The sequence below is a fragment of the Musca autumnalis genome, unplaced genomic scaffold (assembly GCF_047663935.1).
Source record: "Musca autumnalis isolate F117 unplaced genomic scaffold, ASM4766393v1 scaffold_5, whole genome shotgun sequence".
In the NCBI taxonomy this organism is placed as follows: Eukaryota; Metazoa; Arthropoda; class Insecta; order Diptera; family Muscidae; genus Musca; species Musca autumnalis.
This window is the reverse complement of record NW_027412088.1, coordinates 196918135-196941713: the sequence shown is the minus strand read 5'-3', so window position 1 is coordinate 196941713 and position 23579 is coordinate 196918135. Positions and strand designations below refer to the sequence as shown.

Below are 23579 nucleotides of genomic sequence, written 5' to 3'. Positions count from 1 at the left end.
TTCTGAAAGAATGGATGCTTCTATAGACCCATTTTGAAAGAATGGATACTTCTATAGACCCATTTTGAAAGAATGAGGGCTTCTATGGACCCTTTGTAAGATAAACAATTGCAGAGTAGATGGCCCCTACGATAAAAAATTGCAGAGTAGATGGCAAGTGTTGTCTAGTATAGATGTTCCATAGGGTCCTCTACGTTTGTCTAAATAGTCCCTAGGGTTTGTTATTATAAAGGAGATGACATTTGGGCGCTTGTCTGCTACTAGAAGACTGTAATGGACATCACGAATTACGTGATTCCGAACGAAGTAATGATCATAAAGGCACATATTTGACTGGCAGAACTTTTGGTACGTTGAAAGAAGACATCCCAGTAGATTTAGTGAAGAGCGTTACAGTTCGCCAAATGTAAATAACGTTCCGCCCATTGAGGCAAATAAGGACAACTGTCAATTTAACATTCTTACTGGTCGAACCATTTACCAATAACTGTCTCTTTCAGTGGATCGGCTGACTTTATAGGCTCTGAACGGCAGATTTTCATTAATCATTGGGCTCCAAATAAAAAAAATTGAAGCTTCAATAAAATATAAAACATTCTTGAATTTTTATCTCTTGATAAAGATTAGAGGGGAGTGTACACCTAAATAAGTTTTGGAGGTGTGTGAAGAGCAGCTGGCAATAAACACATGTATGAACATGTGTACATCATCTATCTATAAAAGATTGTAATCATATTGACATTATAAACTGGGTACCTTGCTGCTGCTGCCGATGATGATGACAATGATGATGATTAAAGAAAAACAAATTAAGCTACCAGAAGGTTAAAGCACACCTCTCTATTCCCAATACAGACAAAATAAGTAGATAAATAAATAAATAAACCATTTATTAAATAATCACCATTGAATACCTTAAGGTCCGCATTGAAGGATGAATTTTATCCATCAATGAAAGATTTTCCATAGCTTGTGTAGTTGAATTTTTTAATTCGGTTTCAAAAATTACACCATTTTTGTTTGTTAGGGAGCTCAACAATTGGTCCTCCTCGTCAAACAGATGTTTGCCATTTTTATTGTTATTATTGGGCAACATGACGAAGCTGATGATGATGGGTTATTAAGGATTTTGTTTATTGTTTTTGACAACAGGTTTCCTCCTTTGAACACCTGCTCGAGACAAAAAAGTTTTCAAGCGTTTTATTTGTTGTTGCAAGTGATTTATGAATTCACAAAATCTTGAGTTAATAAAAACTGTTTTTTTTGCTTTGCTTTTTTGCTTTCCTCGTCTACATTCGTCGCACATAAACAAAACAAAGTTGTTGAACTTGTTGTTGGAGGAAATTTACAGAGAACACACACAGAGTATGATTTGATTATTGTCGTTGTTGTTGTCAATGAAAATGAGTATTGAAATTTCGAAATTCAAGAATTCAAATTTCCATTTTTTTGTTCTTCTGCTTTATGGAGGCTGAAAAAGTTGGGAATTACAACACTTAAACAAATGCCACTTGAAAATGATGTTCCACCGCCAAAACTTTAACTGTTTTTTTCAATTTGAATATCAACACGCATTCGATCAATTTGATCGTTCGATGCTTGTGCCTCGTCTATAAAATAAAATTGTTTTATGCGTCTCACTCGTATACCGTCAAACTGTGTGCTATGATCGAAGGTTATATTAACACTGGTAACCCACAGAGTAACTGTCTGGGCCATTAAGCTTTTGCTGTTTAGTTGGCCTCAGATATCGTAAACTAAAACGCTTACAAAATTCAAGCATAAGAGATCGTTGCGTTTAGCCAACAAACATTTTGTGTGTGATCTACAGCAAACAACAACAACAGTGACCAACTGAGAAGAGCAAAATTTTATTGCCTTTTATTAATGCGGTCTATGGAGGTGAGAATTGACGACGATGACAAATCATGTTGCCGGCAGGTTTAACGATTTTTCCCCCTCACAAACAATTGGCAACGCTTTGCATTTTGTTTTGAGATTATTCTCAGTCGGAATTAGTTGTTAGGAGGAGAGTGTGATAAATTTGGGAAATTTAAAAGACCTTCCTCTATAAGAAAACCTGAGGTCTTCCATATGAAAAATTATGGACTTCTATATAAGACCTGAGGTCTTCTATATGAAGAACTATGGTCTTCTATATGCAGACTTGAGATCTTCTATATGAAGATCTGAGGTCTTCTATATGAAGATCTGAGGTCTTTTTATGAAGACCAGAGGTATTCTAGTTGAAGACCTGAGGTCTTCTATATGAAGACCTGAGGTCTTCAATATAAAGATCTGAAGTCTTTTATATGAAGACCAGAGGTATTCTATATGAAGACCTGAGGTCTTCTATATGAAGATCTGAGGTCTTCTATATGAAGACCTGAGGTCTTCTATATGAAGGCCTGAGATCTTCTATATGAAGGCCTGAGATCTTCTATATGAAGATCTGAGGTCTTTTATATGAAGACCAGAGGTCCTGTAGTATTCTATATGAAGACCTTAGGTCGTCTATATGAAGACTTGAGGTCGTCAATATGAAGACCAGAGGTCATCTATATGAAGACCAGAGGTCATCTATATGAAGACCTGAGGTATTCTATATAAAGACATGAGGTCTTCTATATGCAGACCTAAGGCCTTCTATATGAAGACCTGAGGTCTTCTATATGAAGACCTGAGGTCTTCTAAATGAAGACCTGAGGTCTTCTATATGAAAACCTGAGGTCTTCTATATGAAGACCTGAGGACTTCTATATGAAGACCTGAGGTCTTCTGACCTGTGGTCTTCAATATTAATACCTGAGGTCTCTATATGAAGACCTGTGGTCTCTATATGAAGACCTGAGGTCTTCTATATGAATACCTGAGGTCTTCTATATGAATGCCTGAGGTCTTTTATATGAATACCTGAGGTCTGCTATATGAAGACATGTGCTCTTCTATATGAATGCCATAGGTCTTCTATATGCAGACCTATGGTCTTCTATATGAAGACCTATGGTCTTCTATATGAAGACCTGTGGTCTTCAATATTAATACCTGAGGTCTCTATATGAAGACCTGTGGTCTCTATATGAAGACCTGAGGTCTTCTATATGAATACCTGAGGTCTTCTATATGAATACCTGAGGTCTTCTCTATGAATACCTGAGGTATTCTATACGAAAACCTGAGGTCTCTATATGAAGACCTGAGGTCTTCTATATGAATACCTGTGGTCTCTATATGAAGACCTGAGGTCTTCTATATGAATACCTGAGGTCTCTATATGAAGACATGAGGTCTTCTATATGAAGACCTGAGGTCTTCTATATGAAGACCTGAGGTCTTCTATATGAAGACCTGAGGTCTTCTATATGAAGACTTGAGGTCTTCTATATGAAGACTTGAGGTCTTCTATATGAAGACTTGAGGTCTTCTATATGAACACCTGGGGTCTGTAGGAAGTCCTGTGAACTCTGATCTTCATTAGGAAGAAAAACGAGTAGATTTCTATAGGAAGACCATAGAATAACCAGAGGTCTTCTATAGGACGACCGGAGATCTTCTAGGTGAAAACCTATGGCCTTCTATTGGAAAACCTATGGTCTTCTTTAGGATGACCTCTGGTCTTATATAGAAAGACATCACCTGGCCTTCTGTAGGAAGACTTCTAGAAGAACTTTGGTCTTCTATAGGAAGACCTCAGGTCTTATATAGGAAAAAAATGGGGTCTTCTATAGAAAGACCTGTGTTCTTCAATAGGAAGACCTGTGGCCCTCTAAAGGAAGACCTCGAGTCTTCTATATGAAAACGTTTGGTCTTCTATAGGAAGACTTATGGTCTTCTATAGGAAGACCTGTAGTCTTCTATAGGAAGATCTGTGGTCGTCTATAGAAAGGACTGTGGTCTTCTATAGGAAGTCTTGTAGTCTTCTATATGAAGATCTGAGGTCTTCTATATGTTTCTTACCATAGAACACTTCAACCTAACGCTGTACAACTTTCTTTAATTTATTATACCTCTCTCGTTAACCTTTAATACCAATCACGATTGTCTCCGATAACTGATATTTAAAACTTGCGAATGACTTGGCATAATTTTCAAGTGCATGCCTCTCGCATATCCTCTCAATAGATTGAAGTAATATGCATTAGCCGAGTGACAACAATAGCCAACAGCAGACAATTTCATTAACAATTTATTTATTTTACACCAACAATTGTTTTATTTATTTATATTTTTGAGTACATAACTTTTGTTGTTACTGCCGCTCAGCGGCTGGATGCCAAACACTCAATGGAGAGGAGACAATGGTTTGGAGGTAATTAATAAAAAAAATTGGGCGTTAGTTGACACCCATTAATAATTGTTAATTGAGTTTATCTCTTGTCGAAAAAAATAAGAGCCGATATATTCCGAACAATAGGCTGTAATACAGATTGTCTTTCAGTGCCTATCTAAAGCTAATTAAGCGATTATTAAACATTACTGATTTTGTTCGGTATGTATTGGGCAATAACCGATTTATTTTCAAATTATCCACTGCCTCTGAATAAATGATTTGCGAATCTCTTTTGTTGAAATAGGTCTCTTTGAAGTGATTGGCAGGTTACCAATCTATTTGGATTGAAAGACTTCAACACATACCAAATTAACAAAGATAAATTATCGGATAAAAAACACAGAGGTAATGAACGCAATAAATGAATGAATTAAATGACTGATCATCCACTGGGTAAACCACTACGTGACCTAATTACAAAATTCACTAAGGTAAAACAAATAGAGCGAAGCTAATCCTCATATCATGCAAAGAATATTGGTAACGTTTTTGAAATTAGTAGGTTTTTTTGTTTAGAGAGAATGGGGTTAGATTGTTAATTCAACATCCAATTTCCGAATTTCTGCCTTTAGTTGAAATAAAAGTATCAGCCTGAACACACGATAGTTATTGTAGATCGTGAACTACATGCAGTAAAACGTAGTATAATTGTGAATATGAGGATCTTTTAAATAATATATGTATGCATTAAAAGACAGGTCGATCTTCTTAAGGTACGGTCACATTAGGCAAATATTTGCTCTCAGTAAGCGCACACTGCCGGTCGCTGGAGAAAATATTTGCCTAATATGACCTTACCTTTAGAAAAGAAAATTGTATTATTTTCATTGAAACCAGCAGTACATTTATGTAGGGTTTAAAACCAGTATTTAAAAACATTAGCATTAGCTGTACACATCAATTGCTGCACAACATTGACACACACGGCTAACTAAGCAAACGAACGCCTTTTTTGTGCACCTTTGCTTATTTCGTATTTTTAAACCTAAGCTTTTTTTTCGTTAGGCATAATCGACGACCACGCTTACATATTTAGCACTCGGTTGTCTATTCGTCGCAGCAAATAGACAACCGAGGGATGTTTTTGTGATTAGGGTTGTCAACGCGCAAATGAAAAAGTGTCGTTTTATTGTCAAAATAGCGATTTATTTATATTTTAATGTACAACATATTAATTCATTATTTAATAAAAAAATCCTGGTTAGCATACGGGATTTTTATTAAAAATAGTAATAAAGAAATCTAAAATAATTCATTCAATATTTAACTCATAATATAATGTGGAACTTGCATTGTTTAAAGTAGATATCTAGACAAAAAACGCTTACAATACATAAGTGGTATAAAAAATCAAAAACATTAAGCATATTAAAAAGATTATTTCACCATAAGAAAAGAATTAATATTAATTTCCACTATATTAATGTACAAGGTGGCGCAAAAGTAATCTTCCGAAGTTTTTTGACTGTAATTAAAAAAAATGAAAGTCTTTGATTTTCATTGTGGATTATTTTTATTTGGTCTTTTAATTTTTTAACATCAAGTCGAGAATACGATATCAGATAAATGGCCGCCGCCACAGTTTATTGTCATTTGAGCCCTTTTTATGGCATGTTACATCACTTTGGCCAAAACTTCCGGCGATAAGTCAACATTCTTGGCGGATATTGTCTTTAAGAGCTGAAAGAGTCTGAGGCTTGAAGGGGCTCAAAAAGCCCCACAAAAAGAAGTCTGGAGCGCCTCATCACTCATGATTATTTTTGATGAAAAATCATCTTCCTCTTGGTGGTGATTAAGAATGGATTGATCGTATGTTTGACGCGATTGGCGGTCAGCATTTAACAGCTGATGCACCGTCTGGACTTTGTACGGAAACATCTTCAAATATTGTACCAAAATTCGCTGTAAAGACCGTCAACTGATACCCATTTGCGTGGCACGTCGTCTGGTCTATGTCGAAGGCGCATCCGTGACATCCTCGACTACAGCAGCAATATTCTCTGCAGAACGATACTCCAATATTCCGCGTTCTGGAGCAGTGTAGCGTAACATTGTTTATCAACGTGTATTTCGCATGTGTTTACTACACAATTGTCAAAACAGAACTGACATTAGGGACCAATCGCAAAAATTATAGCATTTTCTGATAGGAGGATTACTTTTGCGCCACCTTGTATATAAGAATAATTATTGACAATAGGCTTGATGTTTTCGGAGACTCGAAATCACAACTAACGTTGTTAAAACTCTCGTCGTAATGATAACGTCATTGCAAAGGGTTGGTGAAAATGACATGCCAAAGCATTGGTGAAAATGACATGCTTTGGATCCAAAAATTAATAGAATTTTTTGGGGTCCACGCTCATATAAAATTCATCGATGAAGATGCTAAAAAAACGACATGCCAGATCACTTGCACCCATGATTGAATGGCATCTTTGGCGTCGAACATTTTGCTGGGTGCATTTGCACTTTTTCGTCTTCGTGGGTCTCTCTCGCAACTTTACATAGAGTGATTACTTCCCTATTTTGTCTCAGCTGCTGGTATACGTCCACAGCCTGTATGAAAATATCTCTGAGGAGTTTATGGATGTTTTTCGCATCAGTCATTACTGTGTTCATCGCGCTTAGCATGTTTTCAAATTTACTTCTCGTCCATTAAGATAAACTCGTATTTAACTAGCGAAGACACAAGCCGCTCTGTTAACGCTTTATTTAACAGCGCGTAAGCAGAGTACTGTTAAACATAACAGAGCTATTCAAAAATGTGTTTCTTTGTAAAAAAAATATCCTTTTAGGTCGTTTACGGAAAACTCTGCCAGGACAAAGTGGATACCATTGGAAAGCTTATCGATATAGCTAAATTCTGATCTAATAAAATCGTTAAAAAAATTGCCCGATGTCTCGATATTTACCATTTTTTTGGGCGATCCTTCCATAAGGACACTTATTTCGACCACAGCTTCTTTTAGGAAAATTTTGCCAGGACAACATGGGAATCATTGGAAAGCTTATCGAGATTGCTATCTCCTGAGCTAATAAAATCTTTAAAAAATATTGCCGATGTCGTGATATTTACAGTTTTTTTGTGACCCTGCCATAAAGACACTTATTTCGACCACAGCTTCTTTTAGGAAAATTTTGCCAGTACAACATGAGTATCATTGGAAAGCTTATGGAGATTGCTATCTACTGAGATAATAAAATCTTTAAAAAAATATTGCCCGATGTCGCGACATTTAACCTTTTTTATGGTGACCCGTAAGTAAGAGCTGTGGTAAAAGCTCCTTTTAGGAAAATTCTGTCAGGACATGATGGTTATCATTGGAAAGCTTATGTTTAAAAAATATTGTCCGATGTAGCGATATTTTCCGTTTTTTTGGGATGATGGTGTCATAAGGACACTTATTTTGACCACAGCTCCTTTATAGAGATTGGGTCCAAACTTGAAGTCCGAAGTTAAATTACGTTTCCGGCCATTACATTCAGAACCAGGGGTGACGTAGGGGATGGAAGATACCAAGGAACGGTCCTGACCGGTTTTAACATGGCAAAGCCCAGGATTTATCTTGGTCCCTCTTTCATCCCAAGTGGACACTGACCTCCCCGTGGTGTCACCTGGGGAACTGCCTTTAACACCCGTTAAAGGTAGTGAGCTAACATGTGCCGCGCGTTCACCCATAAGAACGTTAAAAACTTGGGTTTGGGCGTCGGGTTAGTAACCCTCCCCTAGAATAAACAGCCTACTATGAAAAAACGAAAGAAAAGAAAAACAAACCCCTCTAAAGTTGACGAACCCCGCAAACGTTTTAAGGACCATGATCTGCGAATCTGCACCTGGAATGTTCGCACTCTTTATAGAGAAGGTGCAGTCTTCGCATTGGCAGACGTACTTGAAAAGTACAAGACCGATATTACTGCCATACAGGAAATACGATGGATTGGGAAAGGCGTCACAACAACACCTAAAGGTGACGCACTGTATTATAGCTGCCATGACGTAAAGCATGAGTTTGGTTGTGGATTCGTAGTTAGTCGGAGACTAAAACATCTTGTATCCAGCTTCACTCCAGTGAATGAAAGACTTGCTGCAATTCGAATAAAAGCTAAATTCTTCAACATCAGCTTTATTTGCGCTCATGCTCCCACTGAAGAAAAGGACGAACAGACCAAAGATATATTTTACGAGTGCTTAGAAGAAACATATGACCGTTGCCCTGCCCACGACATTAAAATCATTCTAGGCGATTTTAATGCCAAAATTGGAAAGGAGAATATCTTTGGCCCAACAGTCGGGAAATTCAGTCTCCACAGTGAAACATCTGACAATGGTATGAGACTGATAGACTTTGCAGCTGCAAAAAACATGGTAGTTAGCAGTACCAGATTTAATCATCTCGATATTCATAAGGGCACCTGGCTGTCTCCAGATCAGAAAACAAGAAACCAAATTGATCATGTTCTGATAGATGGAAGACATTCATCGAGCGTGTTGGATGTACGATCGTTCCGAGGCGCAAACATTGATTCGGACCACTACCTTGTTGCAGCAAAGGTACGCACCCGCTTAAACGTAGCAAACAAAGTACGAGCAGACACAACACGAAAGTTAGACATCGGTAAGCTGCAATCACAACAGATAGCCACAGCATATTCCACTCAACTAGCCCAATTGCTTAATCAAAGCCCTCCTCATCCCGATAACATATCAGCGCAATGGCAAAGCATTGCCCACTCCATGCAAACAGCCGCAAAATCCATACTTGGATACCAGAGACCTCCACCAAGGAATCCATGGTATGATGAGGAGTGTCGTGCTGCCACCGAAGAGAAAAATGCGGCATATAAGGCTACTTTACAATCCGTAGCAACGCGTAGCGCACGAGAGAGATACAGGGAGAAAAGGAGAGAGGAGAAACGTCTTTTCCGCAGGAAAAAGAGAGAGATGGAAAAGCGGGAGTGTGAAAAAATCGAGATGTACAGGAGCCAGAATGAAGTCCGAAAATTCTACCAAAGAGTCAAGCATCAAACTGATGGCTTTGGTACAGGCACATCCTCCTGTAGAGACCAGCAAGGTAATTTGGTAACTGATACAGATAGTATACTCAGGATATGGAAAGAACATTTTTCAAATCTGTTGGTATCCAATAGCAGCGAAGAAGACGAAGATACCACAGTCCCAATCCCAGAAGATGGTATTGAATGTATACCGCCCAGCCAAGATGAGGTAAAGACAGCAATAAATCGGCTGAAGAATAATAAGGCAGCAGGGGCCGATGGCTTACCAGCCGAGCTGTTCAAAACCGGAGGCGACACGCTGATAAGGTGTATTCATCAGCTAGTTAGCACCATCTGGCAGGAAGAACGAGTACCCGACGATTGGAACCTGAGTATCCTGTGCCCCGTCCACAAGAAGGGAGATAAGACTGTATGCTCTAACTATAGGGGCATAAGTCTACTCCCTATTGCCTACAAGATCGTGTCAGGGATATTGTGCGAACGACTAAAGCCAATGGTCAACGAGATTATTGGACCATACCAATGCGGCTTTAGACCTGGCAAGTCCACCATTGACCAGATATTTACCCTGCGGCAAATCCTGGAGAAGACCCAAGAGATGCAGATCGACACCTACCACCTTTTTGTCGATTATAAAGCAGCCTTCGACAGTCCGCTGCGCTCAAAGGTATTCCAAGCCATGTCTGAATTTGGTATTCCCGCAAAGCTCATCCGGCTTTGTAAAATGACTTTAACTGACACGAGGTCCTCAGTTAAAATAGGAAAGAACCTCTCCGAAGAGTTTGGTACCAAAAGAGGTTTCAGACAAGGAGACAGCCTTTCGTGTGACCTCTTCAACATCCTGCTAGAAAAGGTTATACGAGAGGCAAACGTCAAAAGAAGTGGCACAATCTACACCAATAGTCACATGTTACTTGCTTATGCTGATGATATAGACATCATGGGTCGATCAGTAAAAGAAGTAACTGATACCTTTATAAAGGTCGAAGGAGAATCTGCTAAAGTGGGTCTGGCGGTAAACGGTGAGAAGACCAAGTTGATGGTGTCGACGCGCAATGCGTCCATTGAGCTCGGACCGACTGTGGAAGTTGGTTCCTATAATATTGAGGTAGTAAAAGACTTCGTCTACCTCGGCACCTCCGTCAACACAACAAACGACATCAGTTGTGAAATAAAAAGAAGAATTGTATTGGCCAACAGATGCTACTTTGGATTAAGTAAGCAGTTTAAAAACAAAGCCACATCTCGTCAAACAAAAATAACGCTCTACAAAACACTGATACTACCCGTGCTGATGTATGGCTCCGAAGCCTGGGTACTTGCGCAAGCAGACATGGCAGTGCTTGGTGTGTTTGAGAGAAAAATTCTTCGAAAGATCTACGGACCAATCTGCGTTGACGGTGAATATCGACGTCGCATGAACCACGAGCTGTATCTGCTATACAACGACATCAATATTGTTAAACGTATCGAGATGCAGCGATTGCGTTGGCTAGGCCATATCATAAGAATGAGCGATGATGAACCCGCTAAAAAGGCGTATGAATACATGCCACATGGCGGTGCACGCAGAATTGGCAGGCCAAGGAATAGATGGCGCAAACAAGTGGATATTGAGATGAAAAGGCGCGGTATTCCAGAGTGCAAAGCAACAAATAGAGAGGAATGGAGATCTCTTCTTAGTTCGGCCTATAGAACAAATGTTCTGTAATGGGCCAGCTAAGTAAGTAAGTAAGTACATTCAGAACCAGACCCGTATAAACCTGTATAGGCCTGAACTTTGTTGATAACATAACTGAAATCATTCTTCAAGACTGCCTAGGTATTAACAGGATGGAGGCAGGTGAAAAATTTGCCTAGAAGCCACTTCAGTTAGATTACTCATGTTCCTGAATACTACAACGGTCAGGATAGGGGATTAAAAGATCTTACAGGTCTCGATCAAAATGCCCATAAGGGCGATAAATTTGTGTTGCTGTCGCTCTTACTGGAGTCAGACGCAGACCAGCAAGCCACTCACTGTGGTCAGACGCTGCTAGATATATTTGTAAAATATTCTAAATTATATTGTTGCTTCAACCATATATTTTGTGTCAGGTAATACAATGCAGCAACAACATCTATATTTTTAAATTTTTTAAATAATAATAATTATTTTTCTTGGAATAAGATTGCTTCTACAATATCTCTATCTGCATCTACATCTTTGCACGGGAGTAGCGACATCATGCATGGCCGGCGCCCTCTTTGGAATTACTTAGAGGGCTCTCCTAGGGAGTAGACGATTCAGAGAAGCTGAAAAGTTTGTGGCTTTGTGTGATTGGTACGGGAATTGTTTTGTTTGTTTCCGTTCATTGCAATTTTTTACCCGAAGAAATTTGCCTCTATCTCTCTCCCACTCTCTTAAAAATTGCTTCTAGTTTTACCACATTTTGGGGTTAAGGAACGCTTTGCAGGTTAAAAATGGTAACAAATGGTAACCTCAGGTAAGTAAAGGAACACAACTTGCACTTATATATTGAGAGGGGATCTATTCTCGCCCTAGAGTTCATGTGAGAAAGTTTGCCGGACAAGATCGTAAATGTTTGTGATGGTGTGGAGAGTTGAGATTTCTCCACACTACATGCGGTACAAGTAAAGGAATATCTGGCTGGATTTCATAACCGAGTTATTTCCAGTTTCAGTCCCATGTGACCGGGCGTCTGGTAACCCCAAAGACCACTTTATCTACTTAGTGTTCTATGAAAATTCGTCTTCAAATTTTTGTCCGAAATGAAACGATGATAAATTTTTTTGGTATTTTAGACGATTGTTTTTTTCTATTTTTCAACCCCTTCGCTCCCTATGACAAAATTGCATGATCGCCCTTGATTCTATAAGAAGACCTTCCGCCATATATGCGTAGTTATTCTGATCTTCTAATAAAGGAAAGAAAATGTTATCGAATACATATTTTGAATTATATATTAAATAGGTCCAAAAGTTCAGAGGAATATTTTGTTATAATTACAATTTAATGTGTACATTGCCAGGTTTATATATCGTAATACTATAATAAATTCATTAGCTTGACGTAAGTAAAATTGACATTAATGTTATTACAAAACGATAGCGTAATTGCGACAATGACTGAGTGAGTAATCATATCACTGATCATATAAAATGTGTAGGAAGACAAGGGGAGGACCAATGAATGGTACGCTGATTTCTTTGGACTGAATTGATTAAAAATTTCCTCTTAAGATTCTGTTTTCTCTAAATTTTCAAGCCGAGTCAGTTTTAAATAGACCTTTGGTCTTTCAAAACTCAGAATATTTGACACAGGGTTAATTGTTGACATGTTATTGCTGATAGGCAGGCATTTTTGGATGATATTTTATAATCACAATGTAACTGATGTCTAATGGTGCATATTGGCATTGGGTTGTGGCATCGAATGTATATAAGGTACCAGACAAACTCCTGCTATACTTCTATTTTTGGATCTTATTTAAAATCTGTAGCGGGTGGCAATTCTACGACGCTTTCTAAACGACCAAAAAATGATTCATTAAACTGCATTCGAGTCTATTTTGGCATCATTTTTTAATTGTATTTTTAAATTTTTTATGAATATTTACAATACACAAATTTACAGTCACATTATTTTTTGTTAATTTTTTTCTAATTAATTTTAATTTTTTAATTATATACCTTTAAACACGTTTCCTTTCTACAACAACATTTTTGTGGTGTATTTTTCTAAATAATTATCACAAAATTTATTTTAAATTTTATTATTTTCGGAAGAGTATTTTGTTATTTTTATTCAGAAATATATGGTGTGGCGTGTCTTCTCAGCGTTATCGGCTGTGAACTGAACTTTTGAAGCGTTTTAAAATCACTAAACCTCTGTTGGTTTTATTTACCGTGGAATGCCTTAAGGTGTAAAACAACAACATTTTGATTGTTGCTGTTTTCAGTTCTAAGCGGTCGGCGGAGATGTGAACGAGTGGTACGTACCTCCAGCTCGTCTATTTGGAATGTGTTGATGCGTTGTCGCATTATGTGACAATATTTAAAATAATTAATTATTTATAAAATTTAATACAATAGACAACGATATTAAAATAGGGATGACCTACACGAAATTTTCAATTCATTACGGCTATAAAAGCTATATATAAATTTAATTCAGCTTAGCTGAATAGAGCTTTCCGTGGAAAATCTTCAATATAGACTGGCTGAATAAAGCTTTCCATGGAAAATCTTCAATTCAGCCTGGCTGAATGGAGGTTACCATATGTAAACTTCAATTCAGCTGGCTGAATAGAGGTTACCATAGGTAAACTTCAATTCAGCCTGGCTGAATAGAGGTTACCATAGGTAAACTTCAATTCAGCCTGGCTGAATAGAGGTTACCATAGGTAAACTTCAATTCAGCCTGGCTGAATAGAGGTTACCATAGGTAAACTTCAATTCAGCCTGGCTGAATAGAGGTTACCATAGGTAAACTTCAATTCAGCCTGGCTGAATAGAGGTTACCATAGGTAAACTTCAATTCAGCCTGGCTGAATAGAGGTTACCATAGGTAAACTTCAATTCAGCCTGGCTGAATAGAGGTTACCATAGGTAAACTTCAATTCAGCCTGGCTGAATAGAGGTTACCATAGGTAAACTTCAATTCAGCCTGGCTGAATAGAGGTTACCATAGGTAAACTTCAATTCAGCCTGGCTGAATAGAGGTTACCATAGGTAAACTTCAATTCAGCCTGGCTGAATAGAGGTTACCATAGGTAAACTTCAATTCAGCCTGGCTGAATAGAGGTTACCATAGGTAAACTTCAATTCAGCCTGGCTGAATAGAGGTTACCATAGGTAAACTTCAATTCAGCCTGGCTGAATAGAGGTTACCATAGGTAAACTTCAATTCAGCCTGGCTGAATAGAGGTTACCATAGGTAAACTTCAATTCAGCCTGGCTGAATAGAGGTTACCATAGGTAAACTTCAATTCAGCCTGGCTGAATAGAGGTTACCATAGGTAAACTTCAATTCAGCCTGGCTGAATAGAGGTTACCATAGGTAAACTTCAATTCAGCCTGGCTGAATAGAGGTTACCATAGGTAAACTTCAATTCAGCCTGGCTGAATAGAGGTTACCATAGGTAAACTTCAATTCAGCCTGGCTGAATAGAGGTTACCATAGGTAAACTTCAATTCAGCCTGGCTGAATAGAGGTTACCATAGGTAAACTTCAATTCAGCCTGGCTGAATAGAGGTTACCATAGGTAAACTTCAATTCAGCCTGGCTGAATAGAGGTTACCATAGGTAAACTTCAATTCAGCCTGGCTGAATAGAGGTTACCATAGGTAAACTTCAATTCAGCCTGGCTGAATAGAGGTTACCATAGGTAAACTTCAATTCAGCCTGGCTGAATAGAGGTTACCATAGGTAAACTTCAATTCAGCCTGGCTGAATAGAGGTTACCATAGGTAAACTTCAATTCAGCCTGGCTGAATAGATGTTACCATAGGTAAACTTCAATTCAGCCTGGCTGAATAGAGGTTACCATAGGTAAACTTCAATTCAGCCTGGCTGAATAGATGTTACCATAGGTAAACTTCAATTCAGCCTGGCTGAATAGAGGTTACCATAGGTAAACTTCAATTCATACTGGTTGAATAGAGGTAACCTTAGCTAAACTTCAATTCAGCCTGGCTGAATAGATGTTACCATAGGTAAACTTCAATTCAGCCTGGCTGAATAGATGTTACCATAAGTAAACTTTAATTCAGCCTGGCTGAATAGAGGTTACCATAGGTAAACTTCATTTCGGCCTGGTTGAACAGAGGTTGCCATAAGTTTTCGATAGAAAATATTCCCGAATAACAGAAATTTTAGATATCGACATCCCTATATCCCAATTAATATGTATTTCAAAGGTAATTTCATAAGTAATTCAGTGTAAAAAAACAATTTTATTTTAAAGTTGAGTATAAACAATACAATAAGAACTTTCCAGCAGACACTAGACCTTGACGGAACTAAACAAATTCTCACTCGTCAAAAAAGTCGTCTTCATGTGAAAAATAATACGGAATATCGACTAAAATTTTGGTTGTAATCAACTTCAGGTCATTCTTTATGCAATTCATGGTGAATAATGTAGTACATTTTTTTCGACGGCATTGATCGGTGGGCATATTCCTATGGTTTACGTTGCTAAAAAAATGGTAAATTGTTTTAAACTTTCATAAAATGCAATATGCAAATATAAGAAAGTAAACAAAAGGAAATTTACACAAGGCCTTCCTACGGCTACCCTGTAAGGTTTCTTATAGAATATCAGGAGGTATTCCCTGTAGGAGATTAGTAGGTCTACTACAACAAAATTTCAAATTTGTTAAACTTACTCCACCCTATATCACATTTAACTTGTTCAAACCGATTCACATTATGAGAAAAAAATCGAGGAACATAAAAACATCAATAAAAAAATCCAACATAAAGAGCTCTTCAAAAAATTTCTATTATCTTCTATTATTGTTGTTTTTATCATTTTTTTTAATTTATTGTTCGGATGCTTGGTGCTACTACTGGCACCTTACACAAAGTGGTACCAAATAGTTTTGATATTCTTCTCGTATGCCATGATGAGTTGCAAAAAACCAAAACAAAAAAAGAAATACGCCAAAAATTATTTTATTTATTTAACATTCCTAAAATGTCTTAAAGCTTTTGTTGCTTGATTTGTTATTAATGATAGATTATTTATAGCTACCTTAACAATGTTGTCTAGGTTAGTAATAATAAGCGAATTTTCTTGGGTGTACAATAACGGGTTTTATAAAGCAACATATGAAAAGAGAAGTAATAAACAAAAAGAGAAAATATAGTCAAAAGAGAACGAAAAGCTCCATAAAAGCTTTAGGTGGATATTTATGTTATAATTATGTTTACAAAGTGGTGAATTAAATTTGAAATTGCAAATTTCCTATGCAAAACCACAATTCAGCCTGGCTGTTTTTTAAAGTTTTCCTAACGGAAACCTAATTCAGCCGGGCTGAATTAAAGTTTTCCTAACGGAAACCTAATTCAGCCGGGCTGAATTAAAGTTTTCCTAACGGAAACCTAATTCAGCCGGGCTGAATTAAAGTTTTCCTAACGGAAACCTAATTCAGCCGGGCTGAATTGAAGTTTAACTAGCGGAAACCTAATTCAGCCGGGCTGAATAGAAGTTTTCCTAACGGAAACCTAATTCAGCCGGGCTGAATTCAAGTTTACCTAACGGAAACCTAATTCAGCCGGGCTGAATTAAAGTTTTCCGAACGGAAACCTAATTCAGCCAGGCTGAATTAAAGTTTATCTAACGGAAACCTAATTCAGCCGGACTGAATAGAAGTTTTCCTAACGGAAACCTAATTCAGCCGGGCTGAATTCAAGTTTACCTAACGGAGACCTAATTCAGCCGGGCTGAATTAAAGTTTTCCGAACGGAAACCTAATTCAGCCAGGCTGAATTAAAGTTTATCTAACGGAAACCTAATTCAGCCGGACTGAATAGAAGTTTTCCTAAGGAAAACTTAATTCAGCCAGGCCGAATTAAAGCTTTCCTAACGGAAACCCAATTCAGGAGAAAATCGTTGTGCAGTGTATTAAAAGTACTTACGGCCACGTTCCCGATCGCCTTCTCCTTGTCGTAGATGAAAAATAATTATAATCTTCCTCCTCCTCAAGACTTGATGATGATTCTCCACGATTTAAGAGTTTTTGTTTATTTAAAAATTTTAAACGATTCAATTTTTTGGTCAAATCATCCATGGCACAATTGCCATTAAGGTCTTCCACATTTGTCGATTTGCTGCGAATATTATCGCCAACCAATGTACGAGGTATACAGGGACGTCGTGGAGTGTAACGACTACCACCACCGCCACCTCCAGCTTCATAGAAGTGATTGGGTGTTTGGTGATGTTGTTGTTGAAACGACAATTTATAATTGAAACGTTCCTCAAGGCGACTCCGGTGCAATGTGGCCAAATCAATATCCGATAGGCAGGCCATATTCAAAGGTTGTTTTTGTTATTGTTAAATTTATTTAAATTTTAAATTTATTTTATTTTATTTTTGTTTTTTTTTTTTTTTTAATTTAATGTCTGGTTCTATTAAATGATAATTAAATTTATTACTTATTTATTTATTGATAATTATTTTTGATTTTTTTTTTTTTGTGAAATTTTTACACAGCTTCGCATTGTCATTAGCACTCGCGTAGCTAGATTTTTGTTCAGAATCGCATTATTTACATTGTATTGGGTTAAGTGAAACGTGAGTTATATTTATTATATCGTTAACGTTTTTTTGTATTGTTTGTAAAATTATTATTAATGTTATAGTATGTCTGGGCAACAATGTAAATAAAAACAAATTAAAATTCCAACTATGTGTCATTATTAACATCCATATTAACGACAGATAATTAAGTTAACAAGGTGGAAAGATTAAATGTATGTTTAAAAATGATGATTATCGCATGAAATCTTAATTCAGCTAAGCTAAATTCAAGATTTCCTATGGAAACCTTAATTCAGCCGGGCTGAATTGAAGATTTCCTATGGAAACCTTAATTCAGCCGGGCTGAATTGAAGATTTCCTATGGAAACCTTAATTCAGCCGGGCTGAATTGAAGATTTCCTATGGAAGCCTTAATTCAGCCGGGCTGAATTGAAGATTTCCTATGGAAACATTAATTCAGCCGGGCTGAATTGAAGATTTCCTATGGAAACCTTAATTCAGCCAGGCTGAAGTGAAGATTTCCTATTGAAACCTTAATTCAGCCAGGCTGAATTGAAGATTTCCTATGGAAACCTTAATTCAGCCAGGCTGAATTAAAGATTTCCTATGGAAACCTTAATTCAGCCAGGCTGAATTGAAGATTTCCTATGGAAACCTTAATTCAGCCAGGCTGAATTGAAGATTTCCTATGGAAACCTTAATTCAGCTAGGCTGAATTGAAGATTTCCTATGGAAACCTTAATTCAGCCAGGCTGAATTGAAGATTTCCTATGGAAACCTTAATTCAGCCAGGCTGAATTGAAGATTTCCCATGGAAACCTTAATTCAGCCAGGCTGAATTGAAGATTTCCCATGGAAACCTTAATTCAGCCAGGCTGAATTGAAGATTTCCCATGGAAACCTTAATTCAGCCAGGCTGAATTGAAGATTTCCCATGGAAACCTTAATTCAGCCAGGCTGAATTGAAGATTTCCTATGGAAACCTTAATCCAGCCAGGCTGAATTGAAGATTTCCTATGGAAACCTTAATTCAGCCAGGCTGAATTGAAGATTTCCTATGGAAACCTTAATTCAGCCAGGCTGAATTGAAGATTTCCTATGGAAACCTTAATTCAGCCAGGCTGAATTGAAGATTTCCTATGGAAACCTTAATTCAGCCAGGCTGAATTGCAGATTTCCTATGGAAACCTTTATTCAGCCAGGCTGAAATGCAGATTTCCTATGGAAACCTTTATTCAGCCAGGCTGAATTGCAGATTTCCTATGGAAGATTTCCTATTGAAGATTTCCTATGGAAACCTTAATTCAGCCGGGCTGAATTGAAGATTTCCTATGGAAACCTTAATTCAGCCGGGCTGAATTGAAGATTTCCTATGGAAACCTTAATTCAGCCGGGCTGAATTGAAGATTTCCTATGGAAACCTTAATTCAGCCGGGCTGAATTGAAGATTTCCTATGGAAACCTTAATTCAGCCGGGCTGAATTGAAGATTTCCTATGGAAACCTTAATTCAGCCGGGCTGAATTGAAGATTTCCTATGGAAACCTTAATTCAGCCAGGCTGAAGTGAAGATTTCCTATTGAAACCTTAATTCAGCCAGGCTGAAGTGAAGATTTCCTATTGAAACCTTAATTCAGCCAGGCTGAATTGAAGATTTCCTATGGAAACCTTAATTCAGCCAGGCTGAATTAAAGATTTCCTATGGAAACCTTAATTCAGCCAGGCTGAATTGAAGATTTCCTATGGAAACCTTAATTCAGCCAGGCTGAATTGAAGATTTCCTATGGAAACCTTAATTCAGCCAGGCTGAATTGAAGATTTCCTATGGAAACCTTAATTCAGCCAGGCTGAATTGAAGATTTCCTATGGAAACCTTAATTCAGCTAGGCTGAATTGAAGATTTCCTATGGAAACCTTAATTCAGCCAGGCTGAACTGAAGATTTCCTATGGAAACCTTAATTCAGCCAGGCTGAATTGAAGATTTCCCATGGAAACCTTAATTCAGCCAGGCTGAATTGAAGATTTCCCATGGAAACCTTAATTCAGCCAGGCTGAATTGAAGATTTCCCATGGAAACCTTAATTCAGCCAGGCTGAATTGAAGATTTCCTATGGAAACCTTAATTCAGCCAGGCTGAATTGAAGATTTCCTATGGAAACCTTAATTCAGCCAGGCTGAATTGAAGATTTCCTATGGAAACCTTAATTCAGCCAGGCTGAATTGCAGATTTCCTATGGAAACCTTTATTCAGCCAGGCTGAAATGCAGATTTCCTATGGAAACCTTTATTCAGCCAGGCTGAATTGCAGATTTCCTATGGAAGATTTCCTATTGAAGATTTCCTATGGAAACCTTAATTCAGCCGGGCTGAATTGAAGATTTCCTATGGAAACCTTAATTCAGCCGGGCTGAATTGAAGATTTCCTATGGAAACCTTAATTCAGCCGGGCTGAATTGAAGATTTCCTATGGAAACCTTAATTCAGCCGGGCTGAATTGAAGATTTCCTATGGAAACCTTAATTCAGCCGGGCTGAATTGAAGATTTCCTATGGAAACCTTAATTCAGCCGGGCTGAATTGAAGATTTCCTATGGAAACCTTAATTCAGCCGGGCTGAATTGAAGATTTCCTATGGAAACCTTAATTCAGCCGGGCTGAATTGAAGATTTCCTATGGAAACCTTAATTCAGCCGGGCTGAATTGAAGATTTCCTATGGAAACCTTAATTCAGCCGGGCTGAATTGAAGATTTCCTATGGAAACCTTAATTCAGCCGGGCTGAATTGCATATTTCCTATGGAAACCTTAATTCAGCCGGGCTGAATTGCATATTTCCTATGGAAACCTTTATTCAGCCAGGCTGAATTGCAGATTTCCCATGGAAACCTTAATTCAACCGGGCTCAATTGAAGATTTCCCATGTAAACCTTATTTCAGCCAGGCTGAATTGAAGATTACCTATGGAAACCTTAATTCAGCAAAATTATATTAAAGATTATCTATAAAAATTGTAATTTACCCCACAATCCAACAACAAATTAGTGTCAAGAATAAAATAATTGAAACTCATAATGATGAGGTATTGGCACTGAAGCGAGCCAATACATGTGCCTTCAATTATTACTGTAATGCACCGTCAACCGCAAATGTCAAGGTAGTCATTTTGATGAGTCAAAGAAGAAAACATAGTTTTCAAGGAATAATTCATAATTGGAAAACCCATTCACAAGATTTATGGAGGTAGGAAGATCTTTGAAAAATCCTTTCTTTATTCTTCGGAACATATCAACAATCTCAAATAATATCACACTTAGTCAACAACCTGTTCCCACTAAAAGACGTTAAACATTATCAACAATCTTCTGCTGCCGGTGCTGCTGCTTCGTTCACTAGTGGTTAATGTCCGTGTCTTCTCTGAAATTTTTGATAAACATCGTATAGTAAACATAACCTTGATCTGTTTACTGAAAATACAAAAACAAAAAAAAAACAATAACAATAACAACAGTGGTCAAAACAACCACAAACATTCCAACATTCCGCAACTAAGTCGTTGTCTCCATACCAAAAAAAGAGACACACAGAGTTGGATATTAACACAAGACTTGTTGCGGTTTGGACATAAATACCAATAATTTTGGTTGTTTTTATTTTGGCAAAAAAAGCAAAAAAATGAAATGAGTAATCAAAACAAAGTAGTTGATCTGACAACATTGGTAATAGTTGTAAAACAACTTAGAGCCATCATGACAAAAACAAAAAAATGTAAACAAAACCATACGACTTCGACCACATTCCTTAGCCAAAAATCCCAAGACGCAAGCGAAAAACATCTTTCTGGTCAATAACAGTGGTGCAAAGGCATAAAATTGAAATTCAGCTAGGCTGACTTGATGGTTTCCCATGGAAACCCTAATTCAGCTTAGCTGAATAAAAGATTTCCCACGGAAACTTCAATTCAGCTTGGCTGAATTAAAGATTCCATGGGAAATCTTCAATTCAGCTATGCTGAATTTAAGTTTCTATTGGAAATCTTCAATTCAGCTGAACTGAATTTTAGATTCCGTAGGAAATCTTCAATTCAGCTTAGCTGAATTTAAGTTTCCATAGCAAATATTCAATTCAGCTTAGCTGAATTTAAGTTTCCATAGCAAATATTCAATTCAGCTTACCTGAATTTAAGTTTCCATAGGAAATATTCAATTCAGCTTAGCTGAATTTAAGTTTCCATAGCAAATATTCAATTCAGCTTAGCTGAATTTAAGTTTCCATAGGAAATCTTCAATTCACCTTAGATTAATTAAGGGTTTCAAAGGAAATCTTCAATTCAGCTCAGCTGAATTAAGGTTTCCATAGGAAATCTTCAATTCAGCTCAGCCGAATTAAGGTTTCCATAGGAAATCTTCAATTCAGCTCAGATGAATTGGGGTTTCCATAGGAAATCATCAATTCAACTTAGCTGAATTTAAGTTTCTATAGGAAATCTTCAATTCAGCTCAGCTGAATTAAGGTTTCCATAGAAAATCTTCAATTCAGCTTAGCTGAATTAAGGTTTCCATAGGAAATCTTCAATTCAGCTCAGCTGAATTTAAGTTTCCATAGGAAAACTTCAATTTAGCTTAGCGGAATTTCAGTTTCCATATCAAATCTTCAATTCAACATAGCTGAAATTAAGTTTCTAAAGGAAATCTTCAATTCAGCTTAGCTGAACTTAAGTTTCCATAGGAAATCTTCAATTCTGCTTTGCTGAATTTAAGTTTCCATAGGAAGTCTTCAATTCTGCTTAGCTGAATTTAAGTTTTCATAGGAAATCTTCAATTTATCTTAGCTGAATTTAATTTTCCATGGGAAATTTTCAATTCAGCATAGCTGAATTTAAGTTTCCATAGGAAATCTTCAATTCAGCATAGCTGAATTTAAGTTTCCATAGGAAATCTTCAATTCAGCATAGCTGAGTTTGAGTTACCATAGGAATTCTTCAATTCAGCTTAGCTGAATTATGGTTTCCATAGGAAATCTTCACCTCAGCTTAACTGAATTTAAGCTTCCATGGGAAATCTTCAATTCAGCTTAGCTGAATTTAAGTTTCCATAGGAAATCTTCAATTTAGCTTAGCTGAATTTAAGCTTCCATAGGAAATCTTCACTTCAGCTTAGATGAATTAAGGTTTTCAAAGGAAATCTTCAATTCAGCTCAGCTGAATTAAGGTTTCCATAGGAAATCTTCAATTCAGCTCAGCTGAATTAAGGTTTCCATAGGAAATCTTCAATTCAGCTCAGCTGAATTAAGGTTTCCATAGGAAATCTTCAATTCAGCTCAGCCGAATTAAGGTTTTCATAGGAAATCTTCAATTCAGCTCAGATGAATTGGGGTTTCCATAGGAAATCATCAATTCAACTTAGCCGAATTTAAGTTTCTATAGGAAATCTTCAATTCAGCTCAGCTGAATTAAGGTTTCCATTGGAAATCTTCAATTCAGCTCAGCCGAATTAAGGTTTCCATAGAAAATCTTCAATTCAGCTTAGCTGAATTAAGGTTTCCATCTTCAATTCAGCTCAGCTGAATTAAGGTTTCCATAGAAAATATTCAATTCAGCTTAGCTTAATTAAGGTTTCCATAGGAAATCTTCAATTCAGCTTAGCTGAATTTAAGTTTCCATAGGAAAACTTCAATTTAGCTTAGCGGAATTTCAGTTTCCATATCAAATCTTCAATTCAACATAGCTGAAATTAGGTTTCTAAAGGAAATCTTCAATTCAGCTTAGCTGAACTTAAGTTTCCATAGGAAATCTTCAATTCTGCTTTGCTGAATTTAAGTTTCCATAGGAAGTCTTCAATTCTGCTTAGCTGAATTTAAGTATTCAAAGGAAATCTTCAATTTATCTTAGCTGAATTTAAATTTCCATAGGAAATCTCCAATTCAGCTTAGCTGAATTTAAGTTTCCATAGGAAATCTTCA

General features: G+C 37.1%; 1 protein-coding gene across 26 annotated transcripts in view; it reads right to left on the bottom strand.

The window, feature by feature from the left end:
• Positions 1 to 23579, bottom strand: part of Nadk1b (NAD kinase 1b) — an 88473-nt gene that overhangs the window by 12482 nt on the left and 52412 nt on the right. For 5 of the 26 annotated variants that reach the window (XM_073957285.1, XM_073957284.1, XM_073957283.1 and 2 more), the window contains exon 2: positions 16998 to 17490. The exons of 16 other annotated variants lie outside the window; for them this stretch is intronic. In XM_073957285.1, coding sequence (XP_073813386.1) covers positions 16998 to 17392 — 395 coding nt within the window. In that variant the 5' untranslated portion in view covers positions 17393 to 17490. Of the gene's footprint in view, positions 1 to 914; positions 5160 to 13042; positions 13273 to 16997; positions 17604 to 23579 lie in introns of those variants that run through there. 5 more of the 26 variants (XM_073957282.1, XM_073957281.1, XM_073957279.1 and 2 more) reach the window with 3 other exon arrangements.